Source organism: Phacochoerus africanus, chromosome 2, assembly GCF_016906955.1.
Source record: "Phacochoerus africanus isolate WHEZ1 chromosome 2, ROS_Pafr_v1, whole genome shotgun sequence".
NCBI lineage: Eukaryota > Metazoa > Chordata > Mammalia > Artiodactyla > Suidae > Phacochoerus > Phacochoerus africanus.
The window spans coordinates 264782390-264796732 of NC_062545.1; the positions used below are offsets into that span (position 1 = coordinate 264782390).

The following is a 14343-nucleotide window of genomic DNA, read 5'->3' on the forward strand; positions in this document are numbered from 1 at the left end:
ATAGCTTAGGGGGAAGCCACAGACTTGGATCAGACATACATTCAGTTAAATCTCATTCATTAGCTATCTGCTCTTGATGCATGAAATTTCTCTCAGACTCAGTTTCAATGCTTGCAGAATTTTGGAGGACAATAATATCTACTTCATTTTTCTGTGAAGAACAAAACAGTGCCATCAAGGTATCCGGAATATAGCAAGTGTCTACAAACCAGTACGGATAATGACTAGGTCCAAGAGACCAGGTGGATTGAAATAGTTTAGCATGAATGCAGGTACAGAGGGCAAAATGGGAAAAAGACAGGGCAAGAGAGGTGAGAAAGATGTAGGGGCAGGTATTGCACCATGGCCCTGTTTGTGGAGGGGAGATTCTAACAGAGGATGGGGAGGAGCAGACATCGCAGGTGCTCCCTGACCTCAGCACACATACCCAATGCCCCCAGTTAGGGAAAAGTACAGGGACTGTAACTTAATGGGTGGGGTGAAGTTCTAGGGATTGAGGGGGGTGCACAAAGAAAGGAGATGTTCTGGTCCTATTGTGTGTAGGGGTGTTTTGGAGGAAAGGCAGTAGGAGAGACCATGCATCTCCTTATTTTTTTTCTCTCTGTTTGCCTTTTCGAGAGCTACTCCTATGGCATATGGAGGTTTCCAGGCTAGGTGTCTAATCAGAGCTGTATCCACCAGCCTAAGCCACAGCCACAGGAATATTAGATTTTAGCCACCTCTTTGACCAAAACCACAGCTCATGGCAATGCTGGAACCCACTGAGCAAGGCCAGGGATCGGACCCACAACCTAATGGTTCCTAGTTGGAATTTTAACCACTGAGCCATGATGGGAACTCCACATCTCCTTTTTAATTGGTAAGGATAAGTGATGTTCTCATACTTGCCTTTAAGGATATGCTCAATACTCACCTTCAGTTACCTACATGATTTTTGTGGTAGAACTGATTTTTTTTCCAGCATCCTGTTATAGCATAGAAAGCACTGTTCTTATTTGCATGGGTATTATTTTGCCTGTTCACCAGATGTCCCAATTATATTTTCTCACATTCCTAATGAGATCTAGGGATTCTCATCAGCAAAGTCCATTCATTCTTTTTTTGTCTGTGGGTGCATAGATGCTATCTATGAATTGATCTAATATTTAAATAGTGACACAAAGAAGGGTTTTATCTGAACAGATAGAGAGAACTACAAGGGATGGGAAAACAAATCAGATGAACCAAACCACTGTTTCAGACTTCCTCCTTCTAGGATTCTCTGAGAACCTAGAAGAACAACCTTTCCTATTTGTCACCTTCCTGGGCATATACCTGGTCACTATCATGGGGAACTTGCTCATCATCCTGGCCATCATCTCTGACCCACACCTCCATACACCCATGTACTTCTTTCTGGCCAACCTATCATTAACAGATGTCTGCTTCACTTCTGCCTCAGTCCCAAAGATGCTGGCCAACATTCATACTCACAGTCAGACCATCTCCTATTCTGGATGCTTTGCACAGCTATACTTTCTCCTGATGTTTGGTGGCTTTGACAACTTACTTCTGGCTGTGATGGCATATGACCGCTATGTGGCCATCTGCCAGCCACTTCGTTACAACACAGCTATGAGTCCCAAATTCTGTGCACTAATGTTGGGCACATGCTGGGCACTGACCAACTGTCCTGCACTGGTGCACACACTGTTGCTGACTCGTGTGACCTTCTGTGCCCGCAAGGACATTGCCCACTTCTATTGTGATCCCAATGCTCTGCTGAAGCTTGCCTGCTCAGAGACCCGCATTAATGAGCTGATGATCATCACTCTGGGCCTGATGTTCCTCACTGCTCCCCTCACACTGATCATCCTCTCCTATGTCCGCATTTCCTGGGCTGTGTTTGGCATCTCATCTCCTGGAGGGCGGTGGAAGGCTTTTTCCACCTGTGGTTCTCACCTCACCGTGGTACTGCTCTTCTATGGATCTCTTATGGGTGTGTATTTACTTCCTCCATCAACTCACTCTGCAGAGAGGGAAAGCAGGGCTGCCATTCTGTATATGGTGATTATTCCCATGTTAAACCCATTCATCTACAGCTTAAGGAACAAAGGCATGAAGGAGGCTTTGCGTAAACTCTTTGGCATTTGGAAAGCATTCTTTTTACAGTGATGACTTATCCTGGTATCTTAAAAATCCCCTGCCCTCAATCATGTCAATGATGCCACTACTCTGAGATTGATTTTAAGGGAATCAGGCAACACTGAGGGGTGTAGAAAAAAGGCATTTACATTTCTCTGCTCAGCTGGGAAATGAGATGTTATAACGAAGACTCTCCTGATCACAGTGAAGCAATCATTACTAAGAACAGGATACCATTCACCACTTCTTATTTCTAAACCAGAATGTTAGTCAGAGTGAACTAAGGTATTCCATGTACACTCTAGAGTCAAGTCATTCTGCCTTGGGGACCATGGGACAAGGTAAAGGATGAGAATATAAACACATATTGAGCATCTTTTTTCCTCATTGTTATTCATATAAGTTCTTCAAGATAGGCTTGTGTAAAACTATGACTCAGAATGTGAAATAACTTGCCCAAACCTGGTAAACTTAATTCCGGTCCCCATTCTATTTCTATTACATCATATTGTAAAAATCATGAGACATAGTGAGTGATCACAATAGGAGAATAGAAGCAAATTAATACATAATTCATGATATTTCCTTAATATTTCATTTCTTCAAAATAAAAACACTACATTCATTATTGGAATGGGTAAATGAAAAGAATCAATATTTATGTGTGTCTTCTGTGTGCTGATTTTGAACTAAGTATATGATTCACTCTCTTAATTTTTTTCAAAATATACCATAAAATACAAAATGATAAATCAAGTATGCTGAAACTTTTAGGACAATGATTTGATGAAAAGCAGTCTGGTGGAAAGTGTCGTTCTAAGAAGTCACAAAGCTTAATGAGGGGTTGTTTTCTGCAGTATTATTACAGGTTATTATTTTCTTTTTATCTCTAGCTGTTTCAAAACTTGTAGATATCTTTAGAACCCAAATGAAATTTGGGGATTGGCACAGAAAACATTCCAAGTGCTAGTAAGTCACCACAGAATGATAAAGAAACATCTAGACAGAGCTCTTTGAAGTTTCAAGATCAAATTCATCCTCCACCAAGTTTTCCAAAAAGGAGGGTGTGATACTTTGATGTATTATTGTACAAAACATCTTGTTGTTAATGGAAGAGTGTTGCACCTGCCTGAATTTCCCTTTAACATTCTCCCTTTCACTCTTTGTCCTTTCTACTGGATATAAGGGTTGTGAATAATGAGACAACCAGGGAAACCAAACTAGACCACCTGGACTTGAAATTCAGTTACTTGACCCTATCCACAAGCAATCTCCTATAGCAATTTCCAGTTCAGAAGCAAAGGGGAAAATTTTTGTGTCTGTTAGTAATATTGCTCTTTGTCTGAATTCATTTTCTTCCTCTAATTAAATCCTTGTCCTATAGTCACCCAAGTACAACATGGTATTCACTGTATGTTGAGTCACTTTTTTTGCCCTTATAGTAGGCTCTTCTAAAGATCCCTATTGAATCTCTAGTTCCTGGAGAACTCAGCTAAAGGTGATTAAAGCCTTAACAAGGCACACAACTGACTTTGTGAGTAAGGATTATTCTTCTACAGGACCATTTGCACTCTCAAAGGTGAACTTTTCTGACTAAATGAATCCCAAATCAATAAGATATTCCTGAGTCAAAAAAATTTTAGGTGCTCCTAAAATTTAGGATATAGCATCCATTTCTCCTTTTGTCATTTTCTCAACATCCTATGCACCCTTTGAGACTAGAACATAAAGGTGATATTGTTTCATCAGAGAGAATGAGTGGGAAGAGAAAAATATCTGTATTCTAAATAAGGGCTTCATAAATAAAAAGTCACTGGTGCTTTGCTTTTTTTCCAGAAGTTATATGTGCATCACCTCATGTTTTAAAATCTGTGATCAATATTTATCATGTTTTAATCATGAAAAGTGTTTCTTTTATAAATGAAAATTTAGAGACTTTATGTTATGTCTATGAATCCCACTGTATCCTGTGGAAAATATATATCAATGAATAAATTCTGAGAATGGAAATAGTAATTTACATAGTACAGAATAATAATGTAAAGACTTTTGGAAATAATACTGTCTCAAATTTGTATTTGAGAATGCTTTTAAATATTATAATTGCATTGAAATGATAATAATTGATACTGTACAGAGGTAGGTAAGGGAGGTACTCTCAAATACTACTGGCGATGGGAGCATAAATTGACTTCCAGGAAATAAATTGGTCATTCACAGAGCATATTCATACCCCATGACCTACTCTTTCATTACCAGGAATCTGATCAATGAAAGAGCAAAAAAACATTGTCAACATTTTATGCATAATGATATTATAGAAACCACCCAAATTTAGTCACTGGGCGGTTTGTTAATTAGATAATGGTATGTTAATGGGATGGACTATTGTGTGGGGGCTTTCCAATCATTTGATAATATTTATTTATTTTAACTAAAGTACAGTATTTGAGTATGTATTTTTAGCACAGACTAATGTTAACAGGAAACTCATTATTCCTGAATTCGTTATAACTTCATTATTCATACTACTTGGACTAAAAAGAAACTTGAATAAAGTACAATAAAATATTAAGGGTGATTCTTCCAAGATGATGGAATTGTTTATGATCATTATGTTCTTTCTCCATGATCCATTGTCAACTTGTATTTTTTATAATTAATACTACTTTGATAATCATGAGTTTAAGTATATTTAACAGCTTTATATTGACTTATTTTAACCTATACTTATGCTTTCTTTATCTGGAGTTTACTCTGAAGTGAAAATCAATCTTTCTCTCCTTTCTGAGAGAATTACTAGAAAATTCCATGCTGTCAACGAATTGATGCTAAATGAGGTTATTATATATTCTGCCACAAGGAAGAGAGGCAGAGGACTTCTTAAAGAAACTTAAGTATTTCAAAAATAAAAGTAATTCTTCCTTCAGCAGTAGTAATTGTTTGTAATGTGTTCATTTGGGACTAAAGGAGTTTTCTGTCTACCCACATGAACATAAGGGGCCTGGCATCATAATTATTTCAGCTTTAAGTCTGTACTTCATTATTTGTTGTATTAATTAAGGATATGGATAGGGAAAAATAAACAGCCTTGGTATTCTAATCAGAAATGATGTTAATTCAGGGAATTCAGTGCTTATGAAGTCATTGAAAGTGTTATATAATCACAACCTCTAGGATAAGTCTTCAGGAATTACTTAAAGAAAAATAATAATCCTCTTTCTTACCCAGTTGGCAACGAGGGGGATCAAAAGGTTGCCATTGGAGGAGCTCTTATGGTGGCTCGTTGGTAATTAACCCATCTAGTAGCCACAAGGATGCAGGTTCAATCCCTGACCTTTTTGGATCCCTTACCTTAAGGATCCTACATTGCTGTGGCTGTGGCATAGGCTGGCAGATGCAGCTCCAATTTAACCCCTAGACTGAGAATTTCCATATGCCTCAGGTGCAGCTCTAAAACTACAAAAAAAATATTTGCCATTGGAACAATCAGATGCAACCCAAGTATCAGGAATGAAGACTACATTTTGATTCCCACCAAATCTGATTACTGGACATAAAAAAGGTAATTCTAGCTGCTACTTCCAAATCAACTACCTGTCTGCATCTATGTACCTAGTAACTGGACACTGAAATTCTGCTGCAGAAAAAAATGCTGTATGAATAGATCCGACAGACATTTAAAGACAAATACTATGTGATATTACTTGTATGTGGAATCTAAAAAAAAAAGATTGAGATAAACTTATTTGCAGAACAGAAACAGACTCACAGACATTGAAAAGAAACAATTTTTCAATTTTGATTCTCAGCACAGCATTGGCTATTCATATTCTTCTGTGTTCCCTCATAGTTTTTATTTTTATTTTTGTTCACAACAGACATTTAAAGACATTTAAAGACATTTAAACAGACATTTGTGAAAAATACCATTGGTACTTTGATAGGGATTGCATTGGATCTGTAGATTGCATTGAGTAGTAAAGTCATTTTGACAATATAAGTTCTTCCAACAGATTTCTTTCATCAATGTCTATGTGTCAATGTGTTTTCACAATGTCAGTGTGTTTTAAAGAGCACAGGTTTTTGCCTCCTTAGGTAGGATTACTTCTAGGTATTTTATTCTTTTTGATGTGATGGTAACTGAAATTGTTTCCTTAATTTCTCTTTCTTTTTTTAAAAAAATTATTGGGATGTAGTTGACTTAAAATGTTGTGTTAGCTTGAGCTTTTCAGCAATGTCAATCAGTTATACATATACATAAATCCATTCTTGTTTTCCCATATAGGTTATTATAGAACATTGAGTAGACCTCCCTGTGCTATTCAATAAATCCCTGTTAGTTACTTAATTCCTCCTAATCAGAATGCAATGTATTTCTGTGTATTAATTAATTGTTGTATCCTGCAACTTTTCCAAATTCATTGATGAGCCCTAGTAATTCTCTGGTAGCATTTTTTGGACTTTCTTTCTTTCTTTCTTTCTTTCTTTCTTTCTTTCTTTCTTTCTTTCTTTCTTTCTTTCTTTCATGTTTTTGGGGCCTCACTAGCAGCATATGGAGGTTCCCAGGCTAGGGGTCAAATGGGAGCTGTATCTGCCAGCCTATACCACAGCTACAGCAACATGTGATCCAAGCTGCATCTGCAACCTACACCACAGCTCACAGTAACGTTGGATCCTTAACACACTGATCAAGGCCAGAGATCTAACTTGCATCCTAATGGATGCTAATCAGTTTTGTTTCCACTGAGCCATGAGGGGAACTCCAGGATTTTCTATGTATAGTATCATGTCATCTGTGAACAGTGATGGCTTTACTTCTTTTCCAATTTGGATTCCTTTTATATATTTATTTATCATCTCTGATTGCTGTGACTAGGACTTCCATAACTATGTTGAATAAAAGTGGGGAGGGTGGACATCCTTGTCTTGTTCCTGATGTTAGAGGAAATGCTTTCATTTTTCACTGCTCAGAATGATTTAACTCTGGGTTGTCATATATGGCCTTTATTATATTGAGGTTCCCTTCATGCCCACTTTCTGGAGAGTTTTTATCAAAAGTGATGTTAAGGTTCATAAAAAGCTTTTTCTGCATCTCTTGACATGATTATCTTGATTTTATTCTTCAAATTGTTAGTGCGGTGTATCAAAATGATTGATTTGTTGATATTTAAGAGTCCTTGCATTACTGGGATAAATCCCACTTGATCATGGATGGTGATCCTTTTAATGTATTATTGAATTTTGTTTGCTAATATTTTTTGAGGATTTTTTCATCTCTGTTCATGAGTGGATATTGGCCTGTAATTTTCTTTTTGTGGTATCTTTGATTTTGGTATCAAGGCGATGGTGGCCTCATACAATGAGCTTGGGAGTATTCCTTCCTCTGCAATTTTTTGGAAAAGTATCAGAAGGATACGTGTTAACTTGTCTCTAAATGCTTGAGAAAATTCACCTGTGAAGCCCTCTGATCCTGGACTTTTGTTTGTTGGAAGTATATAAATCACAGTTTTGATTTCAGTACTTGTGATTTCAGTTGTGACGTTCAGTACTTGTGATGTTTTCTATTTCTTCTTGATTCAGTCTTGGAAGTTTGTACCTTTCTAAGAATTTGTCCATTTCTTCTCAGTTGTCCATTTTATTGGATTGTCATACAGTTGTTTGCAGTAGTCTCTAATGATCTTTTGTATTTCTGTGGTGTCAGCTATAACTTCTCATTTTTCACTTTTAATTTTATTGATTGGAGCCCTCTTCTTTTTTTCTTGATGAATCTGGCTAAAGGTTTATCAATTCTGTTGATGTTTTCAAGGAACAATCTTTTAGTTTCATTGACCCTTTCTATCATTTTCTTCATTTCTGTTTCATTTATTTCTGCTCATATCTTCATTATTTATTTCCATTTACTAACTTTCAATTTGTTTGTTCTTCTTTCTCTAGTTGCTTTAAGAATAAGGACAGGTTGTCTATTTGAGAATATACTCTAAAACTACAGCCACCAAAACAGTATGATATTGACACAAATACAGAAACATAGATCAATGGGACAGGATAGAAAGCCTAGAAATAAAACCATGCATCTATGGTCAGTTAATCTATGACAAATAAGACAAGAATATTCAATGGAGAAAAGATAGTCTGTTCAATAAATGATGCTGGGAACACTGGACAGCTACATGTAAAGGAATGAAATTAGATAACTCTCTAACACCATACACAAAAATAAACTCAAAATGGACTGGAGACTTCAATGTAAGATTGGATACTAGAAAACTCTTAGAGGAAACCATGGCAATATCTTTTGTATATACCTCCTAGAGTAATGAAAATAAAAGCAAAAATAAACAAATGGGACCTAACTAATCTTAAGAACTTTTACACAGCAAAGGAAACCATAAAGAAAATGAAAAGTCCATCCGTAGAATGGGCGAATATATTTTCAAACAAAGTGACCAACAGTGATTAATCTCTAAAGTATGGAAAGGACACATGTTGCTCAATATAAAAAAACAAACAACTTAAACAATGAGTCGAAGTTCTAAACAGACATTTCTCCAAAGAAGATAAATGGATGGCCAAAAAGCACATGGAAACATGATTGCCATCGCTAATGGTTAGAGAAATGCAATTTGAAACTACAATGATATATCACTTAACTCTGGTCAGAATGACCACCTTCAGAAAGTCTACAAACAGGAGTTCCCATTGTGGCATAGCATAAATGAAGCTGACTATAATCCATGAGGAGGAGCATTTGATCCCTGGCTTCACTCAATGGGTTGAGGATCCAGCATTGCCATGAGTTGTGGTATAGGTCACAGACACAGCTCAGATGCCAAGTTGCTGTGGCTGTGGCATAGGACAGCATGGGCTACAGCTCTGATTCAACCCCCAGGCTGGGAACTTCTTTATGCCACAGGTTTGGCCCTATAAAAATTCTACAAATAATAAATGCCAGAGAAGATGTGGAGAAAAGGGAAGCCTCCTACATTGTTGTCCATGGAACATTACTCAGCTATGAAACAGAATGAAATAATGCCATGTGAAGCAACATGGATAGACCTGGAGATTATCATATCAAGTCAGTCAGACAAAAATAAATATCATGTGATATAACATATGTGGAATCTAAGAAATGATACAAAGAACTTGTTTACAAAACAGAAAAACTCATAGACTTTGAAAACTAACAAATGATCGCCACAGAAAAAGGGGGGAGGGATGGATTGAGAGTTCTGGATTAGCATATGCCCACTATTATATATGAAATGGATGGTCAGCGGGAACCTTATAGCACAGAGAGCTCTACTCTATATTCTGTGATAATCTATACAGTGAAGAATCTGAAAAAGAATGGATATGTGCATATGTATAACTGAACCACTTTACTGTACAGCAGAAATTAACACAACATTGTAAATAAGCTATACTTCAATAATATTTTTGAAATGAAAAAGGAGAGTAAGAAGCCTTAAGTCCTTCTCTATTAAGTGAGGAAGCTGAACTCATATCTGCAGATAGTTTGAGCCTATATGACTATCAGGCTAATGCAAACAGATACAGAAAGGGGTTAACATACTTAAAAGACAGGGCAACCACAAGTCAAAACCAAACCTTACAGTCACAAAACCAAAGAGGAAAGTACCCAAGCATAAAATAAATGGAAACAATCCAACTAAAAAAAGAACAGAGGAAAAGAGACACATAGAATCAATGGAAAACCAGGTTTAAAATGGCAATAAATATATATCTCTCAATAATCACCTTAAATGTCAATGGACTGAATGCTCCAATCAAAGGACACAAAGTGGCAGATTGGATAAAATAGAAAAAAACATTCAATTGGCTGGATAAGAAACTCACCTTAGGGCAAAGGACATATATAGATTGAAAGTTAGCAGATGGGAAAAGATATTTTGTGCCAATGGACAAGACAGGAAAGCAGGAGTTGCAATACTCATATCAGCCAAAATAGACTTTAAAACAGAGGCCATAAAGAAAGACAAAGAATGACACTATTTAATGGTTAAAGGATCCATTCAAGAAAGGTTATTAAAATCATCAATATATATGCCCCTAATATAGGAGCACTCAGGTACCTTCAACAATTATAAAACACACATAAAAGGAGAAAGTGATAGGAATGCAATTACAGTAGGAGACTTTTTAACACCCCACTCACATCAATGGACGGATCCTCTAGATAGAAAATCAATAATGCAACAGAGATCCTAAAGGACACAATAGAAACTTAATCAATATATTCATGAATTTACATCCAAAAATATCAGAATACACCTTCATCTCAAGTGCACAAGGAACATTCTCAAGAATCAAACACATACTGGGCTACAAAGCTAACCTCAACAAACTTAAGAGTATAGAAATTATTTCAAGTATCTTCTCCAGCCACAATGGCATGAAACTAGAAATCAACCACAGGGAAAGGAATGAGAAAAAACTGACTACATGGAGATCCAATGGGTCAATGAGGAAATCAGGAAGGAAATTAAAAAAAAATATATCGAGACAAATGATAATGAAGACAGAACTAAAATCTATGGGATGCTGCAAAAGCATTGCTCAGAGGGAAGTTCATAGCAATACAGGCCTTCCTCAAAAAAAGAAGAAAAATCTCAAATTGACAACTTAACCCACCACCTAAGTGAATTAGAAAAAGAAGAGCCAACAAAACCTAATGTCAGCAGAAGGAAGGAAATCGTAAAGATCAAAGAGGAAATCAATAATATAGAGATTCAAAAAAATAGAAAAAATAAGACCAAGAGCTCATTCTTTGAAAAGGTAAACAAAACTGACAAACCTCTGGATAGCCTCACCAAGAAGAGGAGAAAAATCCCAAAAAAACAAAATAAGACATGATCAAGGAGAAGTCACACAGGACAATACAGAAATAAAAAAAAAATTAAAGAAACTATCGACAGTTATATGCCAAGAAATTTGACAACCAAGAAGTAATGGACAACTTTCTAGAGACTTACAGCCTGCCAAAGCTGAATGAAGAAGAAATAGATCATCTGTCAATGCACTGTTTGGTTGTTTTCATGTCTTGGATATTGCGAATAGAGCTGCAATGAACATTCAGTTTCATGTACCTTTTCTAAGGAACGTATGTATACACAGTGGAATACTACTCAGCCATAAAAAAGAATGAAATAATGCCATTTGCAGCAACATGGATGGAACTGGAGAACCTCATACATTGACTTCAAGCTGATTGGGAACATCTCTTTGCAACTCCATGGTCAATGTCACCAAGCTGGTGTATTGAAATCAGCCACAATGTGCATAATTACACTATGCAGATTGTCAAATGCTACTGAGTAATTTTCTGCTATGATAGGGAGCCTTTATTATTCATTGAACAGCACACTTGCACTTACATTGAGGGTAGATTTCTTTTTAGCCATGGCTTCTATCCTCACATCTCATTTACTTCCTCTGATATTGGTTTAGATATAACAGTTCTTTTTGTCATTGTTTACATGTATTTATTTTCCATCGCTTTAAACTTTTGTATGTCTTTATATCTGGAAAGTTTAGCTCTTAATAGTGTAAATTTTGATTTTGCTCTTTTTTATGTAGGTTGACCATCATTGTATTTCTGGAGAATTTGATCTATTAACATTGAATACAATCAGAGTGTTTATGAATTTATGTTTTCTATGTTTCTATATGTATTATAATTGAGACATCTAACTTCATATTTATTCTTGATTGCCTTTATAATTTTACATTCATATCCCCTCCATTAAATTATTAACCATACATTATTATTCTTACATTATTCTTTTCTGTGCTTCATGTAGAGATTATGACTTGCTTTTTCTTAAAAAAATTATCATGTTACAACTTACTACACAACATGTAATTTACACTTTTAACCTTTTGAGGGATACAGTTAGGTGGAATTTAGTATGTTCTTCACTGCTATTTTGTTCTAGGGATTCAAAAGGGAACAATGGGACACCAATGATATTGAGTACTGCATAACTATCACAAAAGAATGGGAAATGCACCTGTGAATCAATATGAAGGGATTTCAAAGATATATTATTAAATAGATAAAAGCAGTGCATAAAAGGGCATGTATAACAGGATATTTCCTTTGTGAAAAAGAAGGGAAAATAATATATACATGCATATTCCCATTGGGAGGAAGAAACACATGAGATTGATTACCTACATGGGGTGTGGTGGGAATAGGATAGAAAAGATGTAGAGATGAGGATATTTATTTGTATTGTTTTGACTATGTTATATTTTACCTACTGAAAAATAAAAAGGAAGTGATGGAAAATAAAGCAAAATAGAATAAAAAAATGAGCCTAAGTATATTTGGAGTTAAAACCATAATCAATCTAAAGGGAAAAATAAAGTAACTAAGTTATTAGTGAACAGTGAATTTTGTCTTAAAATACTCCTACAATAACAAAAGGACAATTTTTCATAAGCAAGTTTTTTGAGCGGAAGTAGGTTTGTCATTAGCAATGGTTTCATGCTTTTTTTTGTGAAAGATTAATTGACCATAGGTGTCTCGGTTTATTTATGGGTTCTCTATTCTGTTCGATTGGTCTATATGTCTGTTTTGGTATCAGTACCACACTGTCTTGATGACTGTGGCTTTATAATTTTGCCTGAAATCTGGGAGAGTTATGCCTCCTGCTTTGTTTTTGTTGCTCAGAATTGTTTTGGCAATTTTGGGTCTTTTATGGTTCCATATAAATTTTTGGATTGTTTGTTCTAGTTCTGTGGAAAATTCCCTGGGTAATTTGGTAAAGGATTGCCTTGACTCTGTAGATTGCTTTGGGTAGTATAGCCATTTTTACAATATTAATTTTTCCAACCCAGGAGCATGGAATATCTTTCCATTTCTTTACATCTTTAATTTCCTTGATGAATGTTTTATAGTTCTTGGCATGTAAGTCCATTACCTCCTTGGCCAGGTGTGTTCCCAGGTATTTGATTTTTTGGGGTGTGATTTTAAAAGGTATTGTATGTTTGCATTCCTTTTCTAAGGTTCATTATTGGTATACAGTAATGTGACTGATTTCTGAATGTTAACTTTATATGCTGCTACTTTGCTGAATTTGTTGATCAGTTCAAGTAGTTTTTGTGTTGAGTCCTTAGGGTTTTTGATGTATAGTATCATGTCATCTGCAAACAGTGACAGTTTTACCTCTTCTATTCCTATCTGGATGCCTTTAATTTCTTTGCTTTGTCTGATTGCTGTGGCTAGGACTTTCAGTACTATGTTGAGTACTAGTGGTGAGAGTGGGCATCCCTGTCTTGTTCCAGATTTTAGTGGGAAGGCTTTTAATTTTTCTCCATTGTGTATTATATTTGCTGTGGGGTTGTCATAAATGGCTTTGATTATGTTATGTTCCCTCTACACCCACCTTGATAAGAGTTTTGAACATGAATGGATGTTGGACTGTGTCAAATGATTTTTATGTATCTATTGAGATGACCATATGTTTTTTGACTTTCCTTTTGTTAATATGGTGTATGACATTGATTGATTTTCCTATGTTGAACTATCCTTGTGTACCTGGGGTGAATCCTACCTGGTCATGGTGTATGATCTTTTTTATATGTTGTTGGATTAGACTGGGTGAAATTTTGTTGAAAATTTTTGCATCTATATTCATCAAAGATATTGGCCTATAGTTTACTTTTTTGGTGGCATCTTTGTCTGGTTTTGGAAATAGGGTGATAGTGGCAACATAGAATGTCTTTGGGAGTGTTCCTTCTTCTTGAAACTTTTGGAAAAGTTTAAGGAGGATGGGTATAATTTCCTCTTTGCACATTTGATAGACACCTGTGAAGCCATCTGTTCCTAGACTTAGGAAAAAGACAGTATTTTCAGCAAGTATTGCTGGTAAACCTGGACAGATGCATGCAAATCAATGAAACTAGAACACACCCTCACACCATGCACTAAAATCAACTCAAAGTGCTGACAGACATAAATATAAGATAAGGTACCATCAAACTCCTGGAAGAGAACATAGGCAAAACATTCTGTGACATCAACATTATGCATATTTTCTCAGGTCTGTCTCTCAAAGCAACACAAGAGCAATAATAAACCAATGGGACCTAATCAAATTGACAAGCTTATGCATAGCAAAGGAAACCAAAAAGAACACAAAAAGACAACTTATGGAATGGGAGAAAATATTTTCAAATGACGCAAATGAC

General features: G+C 35.9%; 1 protein-coding gene across 1 annotated transcript; it reads left to right on the top strand.

Moving 5' to 3' along the window:
* Nucleotides 1–262: 262 nt before the first annotated feature.
* Nucleotides 263–2154, top strand: LOC125120870 (olfactory receptor 1N2-like). Its single transcript, XM_047769263.1, has 2 exons — nt 263–311; nt 1154–2154. Exons 1-2 carry the CDS (start codon nt 263–265, stop codon nt 2152–2154), a joined length of 1050 nt encoding a protein of 349 aa, XP_047625219.1.
* Nucleotides 2155–14343: the final 12189 nt, after the last annotated feature.